The sequence below is a fragment of the Vigna unguiculata genome, chromosome 7 (assembly GCF_037176805.1).
Source record: "Vigna unguiculata cultivar grain cowpea cultivar isolate G323 ecotype 2 chromosome 7, ASM3717680v1, whole genome shotgun sequence".
In the NCBI taxonomy this organism is placed as follows: domain Eukaryota; kingdom Viridiplantae; phylum Streptophyta; class Magnoliopsida; order Fabales; family Fabaceae; genus Vigna; species Vigna unguiculata.
In genome coordinates, this window is record NC_140798.1 from 2118565 (window position 1) to 2139901 (window position 21337).

Genomic DNA, 21337 nt, shown 5'->3' on the forward strand with positions numbered 1-21337 from the left:
GGTCCGCCACTGGTTCTACAGGACACCTAAAATATTTATATGGAAAGACTCGTTTAGCATCTATTATATCTAAACGGACAACACTTCATTTATGTTTTGTCGTTCCCTTTAATGTAAATGAAGATTCCGGCTACAATATAAAACAAGACGTGATTTGACTGAATTAATTTTGAAATCCAAACTTACTGTATATATGAGAACAAACATTGTTTTAAATTTAGGGATATTATACATTTCTAAAACATTGTTACTTCATACCATCCTTTTGCAGATAATATAGTAGTATTTGAACGGGAATTTAGAGATCCAATGCACATTATATTTTATTTTATTACTAGGTTGTGAATCGAAAATTTGGACTTCAAAACCACTACTACAGATCATATTTTTTAAATCATCTTTACCCACATTATCTAAATTTCTAGTGACATCAATTGTGATTAATACAATAAGTTATTTCTAAATTATGAAACTAAAATATAATTTTAAATTTGAGAGAACAAAAAAACATATTAAAAAATCTCTTTGTTTGACTGATATATATATATATATATATATATATATATATATATATATATTTTATTGATATAGATGAACCTTAACTACTAAATTAATCAAGTTAAAGAGTTAATTTTCTCTTTTAAAAAACTATTCACGACAATTTTTTTATATAATGACAATTTTTAGTGACAAAATAGTCACTAATTTAGATATCAATTTAAAATTTAAAAATTACTGCTAACTAAAATAATTTTAAAAAATTAGAATTCATCAATATTTTTATTATGAATTGATTTCTAACTTAATTACTAATATTAATTATCAATATTTTAGTTAAAAAAAATCAGTAAGATTACAAGTATAATTGATATTTAAATTAATTTTTAATTAGAAAATTGAAGCAAAAATAATTTTTTTTTTAAATTTTAAATGGTCACTTCAATAAAAAAGACAAGCCAGCTCACTTGTCCACTTTTTACAAAAATCCTCCCTTTTCCACTCCACTTTTCTCCCAACTCTCCTACTCTAAGCCACTTTTTTTCTCCTCCTCTAACTCAATTACAACCATTTTGTGAAACAGAGGCGAAAACTGGGATCTCTGCGACATACTCCACTAATCAAACTGAACATATCACTCCTCCATGTAAGTGATTTCCAACCTTCGTTTTATTTCTGTTCTCCTGTTCTGGAGCTATGGTTCCTCGTTGTTCTTGTTTAGAAGCTCACTTTTTGTCTCCATGTGCCCTTGGATTTCAGTTTCTTAAGCTGTATTGGGGTTGTGGTGCTCATCTCCACCTAGGACTTTCTTCCCGTCTAGAGCAATATCTGTTTTGAGGTAAGGGAAGTCAGAGTTTGTAAAACTTTTGAATTACCTTGCCTATTTTTGGTCCTGATTAATGTTTTAAATGCTTGTTTGATGTTTGTGCTCGCATAGAAATGAGTTGTGTGTTGTTTGGTATCAATGTCTGTTGTTGCATGCACGAGAAAGTGAGTATTTGTCGAGAAAGTGAGTATTTGTTGTTCTCGCACAAGCGAGAAACCTCTAACCCAAGTAAGAATAGTAGAAAACTCCCATTTGTTGGTGCGTGAGTTGTCACTTAAGCGAGAAAGTTTAGCTTAAGCGAGAACTCACAGAGGTGCACTGTGCTTTCTGTTTGAGGTCTCACTTAGGGGAGAAGGTTCTAGCTTGAGTGAGTGAACCCTGCCACTTGAGCGAGGTCTTCTAAATTTGTGGTTGGTTGAATTCCTTTTAAAAGCATGATGTATGTAATTATCCATGTATATGTTGAACTGTATACGATGTGTTTTAACTTGGGATGATGAATTATCATGAGATAAAATGTGGAATATGTGGGAATTTCATTGAAAAATTCCTTTGGTGATAAAGTAGTGTATGTAATGATTTAAGGATTTAAGTAGGTTACATTTCGACACTCTAATGGATCCGTCAGTCAGACCCACATAGAGTAGACTGGTTCATGTGGTGAGAGTAGTATGAAGTCCTAGTCTCTAGCAGGATAATGGTTTTAGATGATCATGGATTAACCTTGTGCGTGGTAGGGTGAGATCCATTGACAATGGCTCTACAGAGCAGTAGAGACCACCAAAAGTGCAATTTTCTAGTGAATCCGATCTCATTATATGTATTAAGATAATTGAGTTAAAGGGTCATCTATTGTTTTCTATCACATGTTATTTATGCTTTGTAACTTGCTTAGTTAAAAATTCTTTTCACTAGCTTACCCTTTTACTGTTTGTGCTCTGTTTTCTTGTGGTGTTTTCTTTTTGCAATGATCACCAATTTTGGTGTGGAGAGATGAGGGAGCCCTGGTAATCGTTAAGATAATGGAGATATGCTCTTTAAATTAGGCATACTAGTTACTTTAGAGCATCTTTTGAAAAACTTGTCTTATATATTTCTTTGCTCTATTGAACAATCTTCTGCCAAACTGTTTTATGTCTTAAGATGTGTTTATGACATTGTTATGTTCCCAAGATATTTCTATTCGAGTATATTTTGGATAATTGTAATGGTTAATCCGAATATACTTTCTGTCATTCATTCTATTTTATTGTAAAATGTAATGTTTTGTTTATTAGAAATTTTCTATTAAGTGAAATGTCACAATTGATCTTTAGATATATTTTTAATCACTAAAATTGGTAAGTAGTAATTTCTTATCGTCACTACTTGAATCTAATAAAAATTTAAATGAAACTATATGTTTTTTTGGAATTTCATGTAAGTTTATGTGTGTAATATATATACATATATTTTTTTTCTCCATTTTAGTTGACTTAATTATGAGAAATTTAAGGAACTGAGTTAGTTAATTAATTAATTATTAGTAAACATATGTCTCGACCCACACGTTCTATGTACCATTAGAAAAAAAGAAAAGCCCCATCATTTTCTACATAGAACCCAGACAAAACAAAGCCCCACCAGTCTCATATTTCCAGTTCCCACTTTCTATTGTGCTGCAAGTTCGCCACCACACTTTATCGGCTACTAAACACTCATTTCCTATCTGTCACAGAAAAAGAACCATTTCTTATAATCCATCTTTGACGTTGACTTCCTATCCTACCTCCCAACCTTAACCCAATGTCAATGCCCTTTTCGCTTCATCACTTCCAAGCCAAGACTAATGTAGCTTAACCCATTCTTAAATAAAACTCACCGTTTCACACACTCTCTCTCTCTTTCCTTTTGTTTAAGAAGTTGATGCTCGATTTTTTGTTCTCCACTCTCTGAATTCCTTCAGAGCACTTTTCCTATTTATTCCCCTCTCGGATCCGTCTCCGATCAATGCGCTTCTGATTTTCTCTCTCTTTCGAGAATTCCGCGAAATCGTTTCTCTGGATTTTCTGCTGCGTCTTCGTCTTCTGACTGTAACTGACAACAGCTTGAAGTAATTCACTAATTCTCCTATTTTTTTCTTTATCGTTTCTGCGTTTTCTGCTCTCCTTACAAATTAGAATGAAATCAATGCTTTCATTGAGCTAACTTCTTGTTTTTGCGCAGTTTGTGAATTGTGGCTTGGAGTTATAGCGATGGCGTCGAAACGAAGCGCGAAGTCCAAGGGATTACGATTGAGCGGCTCCAGAGCTGGTAATTCGCCGACGTCTTCAACGACGTCGTCTTCAAAACAGTTTCTAGAAACTTCCGTGGATGGTCTGAGCTCGCCGGCGTCTTCTTCCGCTCGGAGCAAGACGCCGTATTCGTTTTCCGAGAGCGTGCCTTCGGACGCGAAGGAGAATGTGACCGTTACGGTGCGGTTTCGTCCTCTGAAGTAAGTGTTTGCGTTTCGGAGTTGTGCGTCGTGGTTTTGAGTTTGTTTGGGTTTTAGCTTGATTGTGGTTTGTTTGTGGAGTGTTAGTCCCAGGGAAATTCGTCAGGGAGAGGAGATAGCGTGGTATGCTGATGGAGAAACCGTGGTGCGGAACGAGTATAACCCGTCCCTAGCGTATGCTTACGGTAAATATATGCAAATTTGACGTTCATGAATATGATTTTTGTTGTTTTCTCTCGTTTGATTGGTATGGACTGTGAAATTATAATGTTATGTGTTTGTAATTTGGGAAGTTGAAAATATTGTACATCATTTGGTATTCAACTTCTCTTCGATTTATTTTCTAGAATATAAGCTTTTGAAGGTGGTAGCAGGAATGAATGGTGAGGTTATTGCGGACACGTTGGTTTAATTGATGAAACCAAAGCTAGAAGTATTAGTATCTTTTTTGGGATAAGAGGAATAAACTTTTATAAGAAGAAAGAAAGGAATATTAGTATTAAGAGAGGAAGGATGAGACTCATCGTATGGCAAAACTAATAGGAAAGCAAGACACTATACATAAGCAAAACAACTAGTCATACACAATAGCTCTCCAATTCCTTTCGAAATGTATGATGGGAACTCCTGGGAAGAATCTGTGTATTGAACACCAAAGAAAGGCTAAGCAGATAAAATATATGATACATTAACATTCTAAGCTTTGGTTATTAACGACAGGTACCAAAGTACAGTGAGCTTGTACTACTGAGACATCCGAAATTAATGATTAGGAAATGACAATTTTTCAGGACACATCACATGCCCAATTATCAGTATATGCTCCCAAGCAAGCCTCCAAATTTAGCATGCTGTTAGGCAATGTAGTAAATATTTTCCACTTTTTCGAATTAGAACAAGACATTTGATTGCAAACCTGGGATCAAGCAAGTGTATTTTAAAAGGAAGTAGTTGGGCTTCAGCTGGAAGGGCCCATTTTGGGGTATTTTTCTGTTATGAACTGTAACCATTTACTTTATAGAAAGGGAATAATGGAATACTGTCACGGGACTTCTTAGAAATAGAAAGCTGTGAGGAGTAGACCAGACCTCTTAAAATATCTGGAGTCTCAAAGGGAGATCTTCCCATTTTTCCAATAAATATTGTTTTTTATTGCTATTTCTTTCGAGACTTTTACTAAAATCAGACACATGGTAGTCTGTAACATAACTTTAGCATTTATCTTGTCGAGTGCCTGCTGAATAAAGGACTTGATCTAAGGAGTTGGGCTTCTAAAGGGTATGTCAAGAAAGAGATTTTTTCTTTCTTTCTTCTAGGTCTTGAGATGTGCGATATTGGTTGGGGGATCAATAAACTCATAAAGGACTCAAATTCAGAAGCCTTCTGCTGTATCCTAGATAAATACATTTCCTAGAAATGATGGGGACCTGACTACTGTGACTGCAATGATATGGTGATGATCAAATGAAGCAATACCGGAGAGGCAAGGAAAAACATGAGAAATAAATATGCTCTACGTCAATTCTTCCAAAATCTATTGCAGTTTCACTGATTCCTACTCTTCTTTATTTTTGTACTAATTATTGAATGTGGGAAACAAGTAGATTTTTTCTAACGAAAAGCAAAATTGTTTTTTTAAACAGAAAAACCAAACTTGCCCTAACCTTCCTTTATATTTGTCGCCCAACCAAAGAAACTGTTACCTAAGCTTAATCCCGTGTTATCCTTTCTGGAATTATCAAAAGACGTTAGAAAGAGAAGGGGGGACTGCACAACAAGCCTGAATCATCTTAATCTGACTTCCTAATGAAAAACAAAGGCACCTATCCATTATTTTTCTCTTTTAGATCTTTTATTTTGATCGTAGGGTCTTAAAATAGTGTCACTTGAGGATTTTCTTCCTTAGAAGTATCCTGAAATAAGAAAATGAGTCCAACTGAGGACTTAGCAGTGGGAACCACCTGACCATAGTAGTCATGGAATTGAGAAACTGATTCCCTACTTTATTTCTAACTGACCCACTTTTGGTTTTGTTAATTTCAAGTAAGAATAGTTGACGTAATTTGAAGGTTAATGATATAATAAACCTCTCATGATCCTCTGAGAAAAGATTCTAAATATCATGATATTGTACAATTTTTGCAAATAAAATAATTTATCATATGGATTTTTTCTTGGGAAATTATCTTTCTCTCCCTCTCTTTATTTCATATGTCAATCCTATGTATTTATTTAAGTTTTTCCTGTTACTTGTAGATCGTGTCTTTGGTCCCACAACTACAACTAGGCAGGTCTATGATGTTGCTGCTCAACATATTATTAGTGGTGCTATGGAGGGCATCAATGGTAATTGGCAGATTGAACCTATTGCTTCTATTTGATTGGCTAGATTAAACTATAAATATGGTCTTGCTATGATCAAATTATCCTTGTTATGCAGATTAGTTTGCGAATGTATGCTGTAGAATAACACTAAACACTGTTATGTCAACTAATTTAGAGTCTATAATTTGATTTGTTTAGTTTGATATTTGCAATCAGCTGTTTGTTTGATACTAATGCTCTTTAAAAATCAAGTTTGATATTTTGACTTTGGAACTGTGTCAATGGTATTGACACTTGATGGACCATTGACAAAAGTTTACTAAGAATTGCCATCCATAAGAATTTGATCAATATGTGTAGAAGCCATATATTTTCTGGCTTCAACTGTTCACTTACCTTATGATTGTTGATAAAATAAGATTGCGAACTGCTCAAATGCTTGCTTAGGGAGGTAGGCCAGATCATGATGTAACCTCTAGAGGTTTGAGATTCAAGATCTTAGCAACTGGTTTCACATATTGTTGTCGTTGCATACAATAACCAGTTGGCTTGGACCTTCACACGATCAATGCAGAAAGAAAGTGAGGTAACTTGATCATTTGGACCATGGAGCATTCCCCCTATGGGTGATACACATGCAATTTCATTTGTATGACAACCTCTTTATAGTGGTTCTTTCTTCTTTAAGTTGGTCATTTCAATTAAAAGCAATCACGCATAGTGACTTATGTCTCCAAGGAACTAGAATTTTTCAATTGCATATTGGCTTATTGAGTAACTTACAATTGAACCATTCTTCGATTTTGTTGCAGGTACAATATTTGCATATGGTGTAACAAGTAGTGGGAAGACTCATACAATGCATGTAAGATCACACTTCAAAAGTTTTCTTCCCTCATCTTTTTGATCTTTTATTGGTAGAGATCAAATATATTTTGCATTGGAGAAATCCTAACTGAGTCAGGTAAAACCACTATCTGGAATTGTTTCCAGTGGAGGATACATGTGGTCTCTACCAAAATAAAAAAAAGAAATGTATAATAAATTTATTTATATGCTTATTTCTATATGGCCTTTCCATGGCAAGGTATTTGCATATGGTGTATAGAAATTGATGATGACCAATATTAATTGCGGGAACTTTCACCCTCTTTCCCACTTAAATCCCATATCACTATGACTATATAACAGACATAATTTACAATGGTGATTGTCTGTGGTAAGCACGCATCATCATCACTAGTGCTTGCATTAATAATCTCATCAGTCTCTAGTGTAGTACAACTAGTATATGTACGTTACAATTAGACTGGTAACATCATAGTACACTTAAAAGTTAAAACTAAGATAAGTTTTTTGTATTCCTTCGTAGCCTCTTAATAATATATCACAATACAATTTTGGATATAATTTAATTTTTATCTTTTGAAATAAGAATAAATAATTTGATTGATCTTATTGGCTATTGTGTTACACGATGATAGCACTTAGTAAGATAGGAATTTGGGATACAGTGTATAACTCTGGGTCCATTTGATTTACACAAAAAGACAAACCTAAAAGTACTTGATTAACCTTTGAATTTTAAGAGTTTTGGGACAAGACAACAGGCGTTGGAGATGACAGAACAAAAACTTTTTGTTATTCTGTAAAAAAGGGGCAACCTTTTGCTCCAAGTGCTAGATCCTTAAAAGAAAAAATTATGCATTCTCTCCCTCACTCTCACTCCTCTATTATATATGATAATTGATCAACAAACATAAAACAGCTCTGTATTACTACTTAAAATATGTAATGCTATATTATTTTATAATGAATAATTAAATATATAATAATATACTATTTTATAATATTGAACAATAGTATAAATTGTATTAAAAGAAAACAAGTGAATTATGGTATTTTACATTATTTTGCTTGTGCCGTCCATTGTTCATCAAATGATGCACAAGATAGAAATTTGTTCTAAAACTTAAATGCCGATGTTGTACCAAAGTATGTCCTAAAAGCACCCAATATGCTTATAAACTCGTATTTTCCCAGGGTGATCAAAGATCTCCGGGAATTATACCTCTTGCTGTGAAGGATGCTTTTAGCATTATCCAAGAGGTATGTTGAATGCCAGTTTTCTGTTGCTTCTGTTTATTGTGCTTCTTATTCTATACATTATAAATCGGATGATCCTTTCACCAGACTCCAAACAGAGAGTTTCTTCTTCGAGTTTCATATCTGGAGATCTACAATGAGGTAGGCTGCTTCTTGTTCTCTATCTTCTTGCTTGTCTTCATGTTGATATTGACTTCCTCAAACTTAGTTATTTTATTCTGTGCTGTGCATAAAATGAAATTTAATGAAATGTTACTTCTACCCCTAAAGCTTTGGTTTGATTTCAGGTGGTTAATGATTTATTAAATCCAGCTGGACAGAACTTAAGAATCAGAGAGGATGCTCAGGTGCTGATTTTATTTTTTTCTTACCTAATTTTAACATATTCTGTCTTTATTCTTGATAACTAATTGAGATTAAAGGATGGATTAGGTTATTTTGATTTCCTTTGATTGATTGTTTGTGATCTCTAGTCCAAAATTTTTATAATCAAGTATATTAACCATAAATGAGTTAGGGTCCATTCATGTGAATCAGTGACTTCAAATTGTGGCAGTGACATCAATTTGTTATGTAGATGGATTCTATATAGCATCATGGGCATTAGGCGGGTAGATAAGTGTTTCACTGTGCATTGAATATCGGTGGTTTGTTTTGTTGTCATATCATTCCCTTGCATAACTTCAGTGATTAGACACTGATATTCTTTTTTTGATTGTTTGTTACTAAAGAATTTCAATAAACTTACGTTATGGAATTTGATTTAAACTTTGGTAATCATCTCCAAACATCATCATTACCGGGAGGATGGGGAGGAGAAGGAGCAGATCTTAACTTATTATTATGTCATGTCTTGACATTTCAGCTTTGTAGCTTGTATCTTTCTTTTTAGTGTTGTTATGAGACTTTATGCTTACTTTATTAAGCACATTGATGAATCTCATTGATATAATATATTTCTAATTTGTTATCTTTATGTTATTAACTTTTCTTAATATGTTTGGCAATTTTTTTCTGTTTTATTTTTTCAATTTACATTGTATGCTTACATATTTGTCTGCAGTGTTGTCTATCATATTGTGTGACAGATTTTTGTTTTTCTTCCATGAACTGCCATAAAAGTTGTATATTCATGGTAGATAAAGGTTTAGGGACTAAAATAGTAATGAGCATAATTGTTGAGTCAGAAGTTGTCCATATCTTCTCTATATTTGGAAGAAATGAAGTAACCAAAATTTTGTGAGGTTGAGTTAGATGTGAAGTTCACTTCTTAATATGATACCAAAGTATATCTTAGCAAAGTTTGTCAGACTTATTGTATCTCTTGCCATCGAGCCGTTATCAGACCACCTACAAGTGTTTGGTCCCACACTCAAGATGTACCGTCCTTGGCATGAGAGGATGTGTTGGAGATCCCACATCGACTAGATATATGATTAAATTATGATATATAAGTAGGTACACTTTTTAAGACCCGAATCTACTTTCTTCACTCCTCATCTATATGAGGATGGAGTCTCATGTGAAGCATACTCTTGTTGCTAATTATTGGAAAGTGAAGTTTTTGGATGATTAAGATCCTCACATCATGAGGAGAGTGAAAGAATCCGTGAGAGAAGGAGACATTATTACCCTACTCGAATCTGAGGGGGAAGTTAAAAGGTTGAGTTAGATGTTATTAGGGCCTATACTAACAAGGTTCTATCATGCTACTTGCTATGGGTCACTATTTGACCACCTATGAATATCTACTCTCGTGCTCGAGGTGTTCATTTCACAGCATGAGCGAGTGTGTTGTAGGTTCCACATCAACTTGAAATATTGCCAAATTATTGTATATAAGTGGATGCAAACTTTATTTTACAAGCTAGAGGTTGAGTTAAACTTAAAATCTACTTTCTAACATGAATCATCATAATATTAAGACTAGTCAATCATATGGCTATTAAAATGCTTAGTAGAAGTTATGCAAAATACAAAACTGGAGTATTTTGAAAGAGACCTTGTGACATTTACATGTTCTGTTAATTCACATAGAAAATAGTATGTCCATGCTGCACATGATGCATTTAGTACTCATTGGTATTAGTGTTCAGGAAGTTGCACTTAATTAATAGTAGCATAGGAAATAGTCCATTAAGTTAAGAACCTATGTATATGGATGTCTTGCATTACTTGTGCACTACATTTTACTGAATAATATAGCATTCCTTAAATACTCTCTAAATATCTTATCGTCTCTCTCCCTCTCTATATCTCTCCTTGATATTAGAGGGATACCATATCACTGTATCTTTCTGATTTAGTAGTGCATGCAGTAATGAATTCCAGGAAAGGTTTCTCTTGATCTTATAAATAATTGTTGGTCGTTGAAGTTTTCTTTTTCAATGTTGTTTGTGCTACTTTGATTATAAGAGCAAATGAGAAACATTTAGCTGCAGCATATTCTCTCTAGAAAGATTCTGTTCTCTCTTTCTCTAAATTTCCCCCTCTAAGTTCGACATGTTGATTAAATGTAGGGAACCTTTGTTGAGGGAATAAAGGAAGAGGTTGTACTCTCCCCTGCTCATGCACTGTCCCTTATAGCAGCCGGAGAAGGTATATATGCCAGCTATTTTTTCTTCTGAATTGTTCTAGTTTGTTTGTTGGTTTGCATAATATATAGAAGTCATATTTTGTTTTCTGCTTGTTTCTTTAGTGGATAGTTTTTGGAGTTTATGTAATTTTTGAATTATCACTGTTAAGACCCATAAGAGAGAACACATTTTCATTGCTCTGTCATAGACAAAAATATGGGTAAGGGCACTAGAGAGACTTACACAGGCTGTAACAAATTTTCATGTGGCGAGAAGTGTGGGAGGCATTGAAGTAAAGCTAGAGGCTGACTGATGGTTAATGGGAAGAGGGGGAAAATGAGAGGTAGGCAATCAATGCGGGTAGTTTTGGGTTGTTTTTGCAAATGGGCAAACGAATTTCTCTTCTACATCTTTATTCCTAGCTCTCTATCTACTGCATTTTCCCTTTGTAACCAGAACACTTTTCTCTAATTTTCCCTATTAATATTCCATGGTAAATTCTGTTCCATCACTTTGTTTGGAAGTTTTCTTTTGGAAAATTTGTTATGCATTTAAAATACTAAGCATATTGATGGACGATTTTTAATATGATATTCTCACTTAACACAAAGTAGCTGCATACAACACACGAGGCTTATGGATGGGTGGTTTGTAAATCCTAAACAAACATGTTTAACCTTTCCTGTTAATGATCTTGTGAATTGGATTCCTCTATAACACTACTTGGTGTGCCACTGCTGAGTTATGTTATTTAATTTGATAACAGAGCACAGACATGTTGGGTCCACAAACTTCAACCTACTCAGCAGCAGGAGCCATACAATATTTTCCCTGGTGAGTTTGTGATACATTAAAGGGTTGATAATATATAATTTTTTTATTTAATTGGTATCAAATTTCTTTTATAGTGTCCTAGCTATATTGAGATTGATACATGTTCTGTGTGTGTTCACATCTTGACACATACTTTCATGTAAGCATATAATGCAGCCCTGTAATTAGTATTCCGTTCCTGCACATATTACTTGATCGAGTTACATTGGAGCAAGTCTTGATGACCATCTTTCATCCAAGTTCGAAAGCCTTTTTATAATCCTCCTTATTCTTGACATTTGCTTTTCCTTCATATGTTAAGAGTTGTTTTTATGAAGAGATAATTTTACTGTTTTAACTTTTGGCTGTCTTGTGACAGACTGTAGAGAGTAGTCCATGTGGTGAAAATAGTGAAGGAGAAGCAGTAGCACTGTCTCAATTGGTAATTATTGAATTGTGTTTTAAAAAATATTTTCCAATTCCTTCTCATTGCAGAGATGTTATATTGCAATATTTAACCTTTTTATTATTCATGCTTTACAATTTGCTACTGTAACTTACTTTTCTTTTGAAAAATATATTTTACTTATATATGCAGAACCTCATCGATCTGGCAGGTTCTGAGAGCTCAAGGGCTGAAACAACTGGCATGAGAAGGAGAGAAGGATCTTACATCAATAAAAGTCTTCTAACTCTCGGAAGTGTGAGATCTCAAAATCTGTTAGCTGGTCCTATCAGATTCTCTCTGTTTTATTTGAGATACCTGTGTTTTTTCACCAAATTTTGCATGTTCTGTATCTGTTGGATTTCTTTCTTTATTGTTGTTGTCTAGTTATTCATTTGTTATTGTCAATCATGAACTAGACTACAATGTACTGAAAGGGGATAGAAAAATATCAGAATTTAAGTTAAATCAGCCATATGTTTAAATATCTAATCCACCAAAACTTGACAATTTTAAAGATAACGTGTCTAGAATCAACTACCCCTTTAAGCAGTTGGGTGAAAATACTTGAATGGCTTTTTATTACATCTCTAACACACCCTTGTTGGACTTGAAAATTGATAATGCATAGGCTCACCTAACTTATGCTGAAATTTAAGTTTTCATTAGAAGAACAAGGAAAGTGAGTATTGAAGTCTAGATCGCCTCGACATTAAGGATTTGAGACCATGTCTTGAACTAACTCTCTCAAGATTAGGCTATTAGGTCATCATCATGTTTGCAGTTGTTGTGTTTGCTGAGGAGTTCACTTCTGAAAACGGTCATGAAATTTTTCTCAAAGTTCGTAGGTGTGCATGCAACCTAAAATGCATGAGAATCTTAGATGACAAAGATGATTGCAACCATGAGCATCATTTGATCCTGTTTTCCCAAACAATATCCTCAAGATTCGATTGGATTGATTGCAAATATGGAGAGGAAATCTGGAGCAACAACAATGGTCTGTTTGGTTTAAGGGGAGGGGATGTAATTAAGGATGATGGAATTAAATGGGTTTGCTGGGTAGGATAGAGATACATAGGAGAGAATGAATAAATGAGTGCCCCCCAACCAGTACTTTTGCACTCTCTTACTCCCTTATTTATGTTGCTCTTTCTATCTTTCTCGCGTTTACTCTATTTTCATTTACCCTATTTCTTTACCTTTTTTGGCTTGGATTCTTGTGTGTGTAGTTCATCAGATGATGTATCATACATCCTCCTTTCTTTCTTTTACCATTGGTCCGGTTACCTTCATACACTTCCCTTTTCTATATTCTACTAGAATTTGGACTTCTTCTTTGCATTGATGTATTAGAAATATGATTTGATTACATTAAATAGGAAGATGTGATATGATTTGATAGGGAAATATCTTACCAACTATTTTGCATCATTAGATATTGATTTTGTTCCTTACTGTATCACTTCTTCATTATAAATGAGAATACTCATGTCTGTATCTAAGACACGAAATTCATTACATTCCTTCTTAGTTTCTCTCTTATCAACATGGTACTAGAGCAATATCATCCTCCATGGTTGTTTTGTCTCTCATCCTTTCAACAAATTTACTCTGTACATGTTTCTCATCCAAAACCTGTACATATATATATGGTTTTCCTGAATGTGCACTTCATTATAGCTTTGTGAAGTGTGATTAATTTCGTTGTGCAGGTTATTTCAAAATTGACTGAAGGCAGACCTAGTCATATACCTTACAGGGACTCCAAATTGACTAGACTACTTCAGTCTTCTCTCAGTGGTCATGGACGTATATCTGTAAGGCTTTACTTTTGTATAGATATTCAGAAATGTGATTATTTTATTAAAATAAATATTACTATGCTGATCTTTTGTGGCACAAAATATGAAACATGGCTATTCTTACATTTTACTGTCATTTAAAATACAGCTCATTTGCACAGTAACACCTTCATCAAGTAATGCTGAAGAGACACATAATACTTTGAAGTTTGCTCACCGGGCAAAGCACATTGAAATACAAGCAGCTCAAAACACGGTATATTGAAGGTTTTTTTTTTTTAGAATTTTATTTCTATATAACTGCACAGTACAAAATACAAATGCTGCTCCTAATCAGGGTATTATTACCACGCTCCCTTTGTACAATGCAAAGTACAATATGCACTCTATTCAATCAGCCTACTAAGTAAAACACTCACACATGCAACACTCCACTCGTAAACCTGCAATCAGCCTACTAAGTAAAACACTCACACATGCAACGCTCCACTTGTAAACCTGTTGGTGTGATCTCTCCCCGTGGTGGTCAATCTTTGAATCAAAGCCAACCTTAAGATGAAGTTATTCTTGAGAATAGGAAAATAATTTCATTAAGTTTCTGTCAAGTCGAATATTAAAGTTTACCTAGGCTATCCCCTAGTAGTGGATTACTTGAATATTACCTGTATTATTACCTACTGTGCTGTGGGCACATGTCCAGGGAACCTTATCCATTCTAGACCTGTTTAGCTGCATCCCAGAATGCTTAATTGAAACTGGTTGCAAGTAATTTGAACATGAAGAATTTATGTGGGATGGTATTTTAGAAGATTTTCTATGTTGTTGAAAGGAGTATCTAGTTGGAATGAGAGGCTTTAAATTCAGTCGTAAGCCATTTCATGTAGTTTTGAAACAACATTTTCTTGACTTTTCACTTTGTTGACCTGCCTCTGGCATTTCTTGAGGAATTATACGCTGTAAATATTTAAAAAGATTAGAAGTCTCTTTTATTTGATGTTTTTCTTTTAATGAAATCCTTCTATCTGGGAATCACATCCTGTAATCTCGTAGCATCTCTGCTCCCTTAACTAATTTACATGTTAAATTGAGTCTACAGATAATTGATGAAAAGTCACTTATCAAGAAATACCAGCATGAAATTCAACGCTTAAAGGATGAATTGGAACAAATGAAGCGGGGTGTTGTCTCTATTCAGCCGAAAGAAACTGGTGAAGTTGACTTTGTGCTCCTAAAACAAAAGGTAGATGATGTTATATTATCAGACTTTGTTTTTTTTTTGGTATCTTTTTTTGGCTTAAAGATGGTTTTCAGAATGTGATTTTTCTATAAATATTTTCTAGATATTAATCATAAAGTTAATATAGGTAGTTAATTTTTAAATTGTTTTTGCTCTAAATGATATCATAATTATAGGTGGAATTGGAAATGGCTGTAATTAACTATGGAAATTATTTTGAAGTAAACTTCCTTCATATTGAGTTCATTATTATTCTACGAAATTCAACATTCTGAATTTAAATAGTTACCAATTCTTGTGTGATGTATAAAGCTAGAAGATGGTCAAGTCAAGTTGCAATCAAGATTGGAGGAAGAAGAAGATGCTAAAGCTGCTTTATTAGGAAGAATTCAACGCTTGACTAAGTTAATTTTGGTCTCCACTAAATCATCTCACTCAACTAGATTTTCTAACCGTCCTGGTCATCGTAGAAGACATTCTTTTGGGGAAGAAGAGGTATTTCTCTTTATAGATTAGCTTTATCAACTTTTTCTTCTCTAATACCAAGAATTTAAATTGTTGTTTTACAATTAACATAAGAAGACGATATGCTGCTTACTTCTTTACTTGTATATACATTTTTCTAATTATCAACTCTGTCTATAGTTGGCATACCTTCCATACAAAAGAAGGGATTTAATCTCAGATGACGAGAACACTGATCTGCATGTTAATTTAGAGGGGAATGTGGAAACAGCTGATGATTCTTATAAGGAGGAGAAAAGGACAAAGAAGCATGGGTTACTAAATTGGTTGAAGATGCGGGTAAGTTGTCTTTTGATTCCTATGTTAACTTAACCACCTATATATGCTATGTAAAGACTAAATAAAGAAAATAATAAAGAATTATCTTAATCTGTGGTGAATATTCTGATTCTCACGCTTACTAAGCTTTAAGCTTGTGACTAATGAAAAATTAGCGCTCTTAAAGGAAAATAAAGAACTATAAAGTGGCTTCATAAAACATGATGAAAAGAAAAGTCAATATTAGAGTATGATAGATGTGTATTGCTAGAAAGATATCTGGCAGGGTGCCTAAATTGATACGGTTGTTTTACGGATATGGGGCAATTCGTTCTGTAAATTACGAATATGGGTCACTTTTTAAAAAAATTACAGACAAAAGCAAGTCGTGACAACAAATGACACGACTTTTGACTTGGGAAACTGTAGTTGTGAAGGTCAACGACATATTCAATTATAATTAATTACGATTAAGTAAAGTCGTGCAAGATGTGAACAACTTCGGTGCATCTTTGTTTGACCTAAAGTCATGGCAAATTCTTCAAAACTTGAGTAATACTGAAGTCATGGAGGTCCTGACGACTTTAGTGTATTTTTCATGTAGTTGAAGTTGTTCATGGATGAGATGACTTTGGTGATTAATTTTGTACTGAAGTCGTGAGATCATCACAGGACTTCACTGATTCATATGTGCCTAAAATCGAGCAGTGCTGGCACGAGTTTGAATGTGTCTTTTTTTAATTCATTTTTAAGGTGCGTGATTTTTGTTTTGAAAAAATTTGGGAAATATAATTGTTAATTGTGAATGAGTTGGAGTAGTATTTGTAAAATTGTAACAAATATTTATTAACTAAATATAGTTTAGGGTTTGTATGAGGATATCATAGAAATATTAATAAGTCATTATATCCAACAGTTTTAAATCAGATTCAGTTAGATTTATTATTTCTTTACTTTAGGTAATAATACTCTCCTATCCATTTTTACTTTGGTTTCCCCTTAGTTGTGAAATCATCATTGGGTCTTCTCAAATTTATCATTTTTGCCTTAGTTTCATGTTTGTTTTTTCTCATTCTAATTAAAATTTTGGAAGCTCTTTTTTCTTTATCAGGAATTTGTTTGAAGTTCATTTTATCGGTTATACTTCACAATTGAGAATTTTAATCATCATTCCTGAACTTTCTTGGCTGCATATAATCATGCAAGAGTTTAAGTCTTCTGTGCAGCCATGCATTTGTAACCTGAGTTTAACTTTCTAGCAAATATTTTAATCATGATTTAACCAATATAACTTTTCTTTGTTACATTTGGAAGTTCTTTGTGCAACTGATATTTCTCAAAGTGGTATGATGGATTTATTTTGTTGTATTCTTATATGTTAAAGTCCTGTTTCTTCAAGTTCCTGCATTTCACTATTTTTTCTTTTATTCAGAAACGAGATACTGGGTTAAGTGCCTTTTCAGGCACCAGTGATAAATCATGTGGAACAAAATCTGTTAGCACACCTTCTACTCCTCTTGCAGAAAGTAGTAATCGTGCGGAGTCCAGACATTCCCATTCTCTACCTGCACAAAGCTCTCCATCGGTAGATTTTGTATCAGCAACAAGAGAGGACAAAGAAATTCATGAGGATAGAGTATTGGGACAAGAGACACCTTTGGTATTTTCTTGACTGCTTTTATTGTTTCTTTCTGCATCTTGAGAAAAATGCTATTTCCTATGTCATTTGAATTTGATTATTTTGGTGAAATAATTGATGTGAGATTTTCGTTATAATCTAAACAAATTAATGCTAACAGAACAGGCATTTGAAAAATCTCACATTCTCTTTGTTTTGCCAAAACCCATTAAGCTATTTATAAGTCATTTGAAATCACCTAAACATATCTCAGTTTTGGTAGCAATGCGCACACGCACATATAGAGGCAGAATCACATATTTTTAGTATCCAACTTCTTACTCTGTTAAAATGTTATTATATAACTAAGAAAGAAAGTAAATTATTATTTTCTATTCCTGAGTGTTGAGTATTGTCAAATATTGTTTATTTGGTTTGTGGCCAGATTCTAGTATTGTAATGATTTTTATCTATTGATCCTTTTGCATATCTGGGCAAGTGCTAGACTTAGCTAAAAGAGTAGTATAGTAGTCATTTGTTAAGTCCAGTTTGATGAATCTTTCTTAAAGTACTTCTTTTGTTTGTGGGAACCTGTCCCTTTTTTGTCGTAATCCAAATTGATGAAATATGGATATGTACATTTAAGTTATTGAAGTTCTTGCTAGAGATGTGATCAGTTTTTGTATGCTATGGCCATATATACTTTTTATTCTAGTTGTTTTCTTCTATTTTCTAGATAAGCGTTAAATCAATTGATGAGATTGATCTGTTGAGGGAGCAACAAAAGATTCTGTCAGAAGAAGTAGCTCTTCATTCAAGCACTTTGAAGAGATTGTCTCAGGAAGCTGCAAGAAACCCTCAAATGGATCAGATTCATGTACGTTACTATTTCAAAATCAATGTTTGTCTTGACTAGTATGATAGCTTTCACTAATATGGCAGTATATCTGAGAGTTGATCTTTTTGTGGTTAATTTATGCCAAGGTGGAGATGGAAAGGTTAAAAGATGAAATTAAGGCTAAGAAGGAACAAATAAATTTTCTGCAAAAGCAAATTGCTGATTCTATCATTGCCTCAGATAAGTTGGATGAATCAGGGGTATCGCTAGTATGTTCTTGTGACATCATTGTTGCTTTTGTTTCACTTGTTACTTCTCCAATTCAATGCTGGTTGTTTTGTGCTGCAGAATCTCACCGAGCTAATGACACAATTAAATGAAAAATCCTTTGAACTGGAGGTGACCATATATAAATCTTGCTATATTTTAGTCTTTAATTGAAATTCAAGTATTCAGCATCAATATGTCTTCTTGTGGAGCTTTTTGATAGTATAAATTTAAATCAGTTTTTGGTATGTAACCAGAGTTAGTGTTGTTCAAATCAGAACAAAAAGTAGATATAATTAAGTTAATTGTTATAATTGTTTTTGTAAAAGCCATGGTCTGATCACACAAGAAGGCGTTGCTCTGATTATAGTATTAGCATATGCAGTGTAACTTCCACAATGAGCATACATTGTTTTCTCATTAGTCTTGAGTCACCTAACCTTTTGCTAATTCAGGTCAAAACAGCAGATAACCATATAATCCAAGAACAGCTTAATCAGAAGGTGAAAATGCCTATATAAATTTGTACGAAATTTCTTGCAGTCTTCTTTTTGTGTTATTAGCTAAGCAAAAAATTTGGCATTCTCAGATCCGTGAATGTGAAAGCCTTCAAGAAACAGTTGGCTCTCTGAAACAGCAGCTTGCAGATGCACTGGAGTTGAGAAACTTAAGGCCTATATCCAATCATTCTCAACATTTCTCTGTAACCAAAGGCTACCTTGAACCTTACCTTGAAAAGGAAACTGCCACGATAACCAGTTCTAATGAAAAAATTCTTTTGCAACAGCAGGTATATATTTACTTCCTTGTGGGATCTACATTGAGTGGTGCTATTATAGTTTGGACAGGCTAATCCCATTAGATTTCTTAGTGTCACATTCCACTCTGGGAGTGTGATAATTAGCACTATAATTTAACCTTATTCCAAAACCATTTGTCATTCCATAAGCATCTTAAAACTAGCATAAATGTGTTTTTGAATGGAAATATTGACCATGTAGTGAGCACCCAATCTTGTTTAGGTTTCCTAAAACCTTCCACGCAAAATATGCGTGTGTTAGTTATTATATACCATTTCAGTTTTCTTTCCTCTTTCCGTTTTTGGTAATGAAATTCATCCCACAGTTTTAGTTATCATTGAACCGCTATACTTGCGGAACTACTTCCTTGTTTGCGAGTCATCTGATCCAAAGGAATTTTAACATCAAAGAGCAAACTAAACTCGTGACTTGATTTAAAATTTTCACTTCGAACTTCCTTACAGTGAAGGAGAAGAAAATACAATTAGGCAGATAGGAAGCGTCTACTATATGAAAATCAACTAACATTTACATTTAGTATTTGTGATATACTCAAGCTATTATTTCCACTTAACTGTACAATTGGTTAGGCAAGCGAGATAGAAGAGCTGAAGCAGAAGTTGGCGGAACTAACAGAATTAAAAGAACAGCTAGAAGCTGGGAATCAGAAACTGGCAGAAGAGAGTTCATATGCTAAAGAACTAGCTTCTGCTGCTGCCGTTGAGCTTAAGGCGTTGTCAGAAGAAGTTGCGAAACTAATGAACCAGAATGAGAGATTATTGGGTGAGCAGGCTGTATTGAAGAACTCTGCTGCCCAACGTAGAAATAGTGGAAGTGGAACAGTCCGAAGTGTAAAAAGAGAAAGTCATGTTAGAAGAAATGATCAGGGTGGTGGATTAAACTCTGTTATAAAGAGAGAACTGGAGTTAAGTAAAGAAAGGGAACTTTCATACGAAGCTGCTCTTTTAGAGAGGGATCATAAAGAAGCCGAGCTTCAAAGGACGATTGAAGAATCAAAGCAAAGAGAAGCATACCTGGAAAATGAACTTGCCAACATGTGGGTTCTTGTAGCTAAGCTAAAAAAGTCACAGGGAGCTGAAACTGATGTTTGAGAGGGATTAGAGAGTGAGAGAGAGTGAGTGAGGTGCGCAATGATTGGAATCAGGAAAGTCTCCAACCCAGTTTGTGTATACGAATGATGATTGCTTCCCTCCTAGCTATCTTAATGATTTTCCACCATTCTTAAAACAAAAGCAATTGTTTTACTTTCATCTCCATAATTTCTTTTTGGCACATTGTAGCCTGCGTTTTCATAAAAAAAAAAAAAAAGAACTTTAATGATTTAAAATTTAAAATGTATCGTGATAAAATATATTTCTTAGTTCATGTTATCAAAGTTTTTATTTACCAATATAGCTCCACTAATGATGGTAAACTATATTTTAGTCAATGTTGATTTTTTTTTTTATTGATGCTACTGTTTTTCATTTCTAGTTTAAGCAAATTTGAGTTGTCAATCAATATTAATAGAGGATATTTTGTAATTGATAATGTCAGAATTATTTTTTTATCAATGATTAAATGTTATTTTCGGAAAATGCTCATTAGGGTTTGAAGGGAATATCTTATATCAATGTCTAAAAGACAATCATAGCACACATATAAGTAAAGATTTGTCAGAGAAAGAACAATCCTTTATCACGTGGCATCACTAGCTAAGACGTTCAGGATCCTTCAACCTAGTCTAAAAGAGATACTTAAAGATTTAAACAATGAACATTTTAAACTTAAATTTTTTTCTTTGAAAAAAGGCGAAAAATTAGAAATAAGTGATATGTGCATGCTCAAATTTTCATGGCGTGATTACTTTCTATGTTGTTTTTTATATGAATTTAGTATGATAGTAATTTGTTCCACTACTATTATT

At 33.7% G+C, this 21337-nt stretch overlaps 1 protein-coding gene across 3 annotated transcripts; it reads left to right on the forward strand.

Moving 5' to 3' along the window:
• The first annotated feature begins 998 nt into the window (after positions 1 to 998).
• On the forward strand, positions 999 to 20663 carry LOC114190972 (kinesin-like protein KIN-7K, chloroplastic). 3 transcript variants are annotated; one of them, XM_028080074.2, is made up of 25 exons: positions 999 to 1144; positions 1258 to 1336; positions 3530 to 3797; positions 3885 to 3982; positions 6054 to 6143; positions 6935 to 6987; positions 8166 to 8231; positions 8316 to 8369; positions 8516 to 8575; positions 10748 to 10826; positions 11571 to 11638; positions 11997 to 12059; positions 12216 to 12320; positions 13778 to 13882; positions 14016 to 14123; positions 14964 to 15107; positions 15417 to 15599; positions 15750 to 15908; positions 17320 to 17547; positions 18242 to 18382; positions 18490 to 18612; positions 18692 to 18742; positions 19066 to 19113; positions 19200 to 19400; positions 20001 to 20663. In XM_028080074.2, exons 3-25 carry the CDS (start codon positions 3559 to 3561, stop codon positions 20520 to 20522), a joined length of 2988 nt encoding a protein of 995 aa, XP_027935875.1. In that variant the 5' UTR covers positions 999 to 1144; positions 1258 to 1336; positions 3530 to 3558; the 3' UTR covers positions 20523 to 20663. The 3 variants fall into 3 exon arrangements, with proteins under 3 accessions (XP_027935875.1, XP_027935876.1, XP_027935874.1); XM_028080075.2 differs by lacking the exons at positions 999 to 1144; positions 1258 to 1336 and adding an exon at positions 2978 to 3416 and having other exon boundaries at positions 18490 to 18603; XM_028080073.2 differs by lacking the exons at positions 999 to 1144; positions 1258 to 1336 and adding an exon at positions 2979 to 3416.
• The last annotated feature ends 674 nt before the right edge of the window (positions 20664 to 21337 follow it).

Coding starts and splice junctions, on each gene's coding strand:
- LOC114190972 (XM_028080074.2), top strand. CDS start 3,559: ATGGCGTCGAAACGAAGCGCGAAGTCCAAGGGATTACGATTGAGCGGC. Junction 3,983..6,053: donor GTCCCTAGCGTATGCTTACG/GTAAATATATGC, acceptor TGTTACTTGTAG/ATCGTGTCTTTGGTCCCACA. Junction 6,144..6,934: donor TGCTATGGAGGGCATCAATG/GTAATTGGCAGA, acceptor ATTTTGTTGCAG/GTACAATATTTGCATATGGT.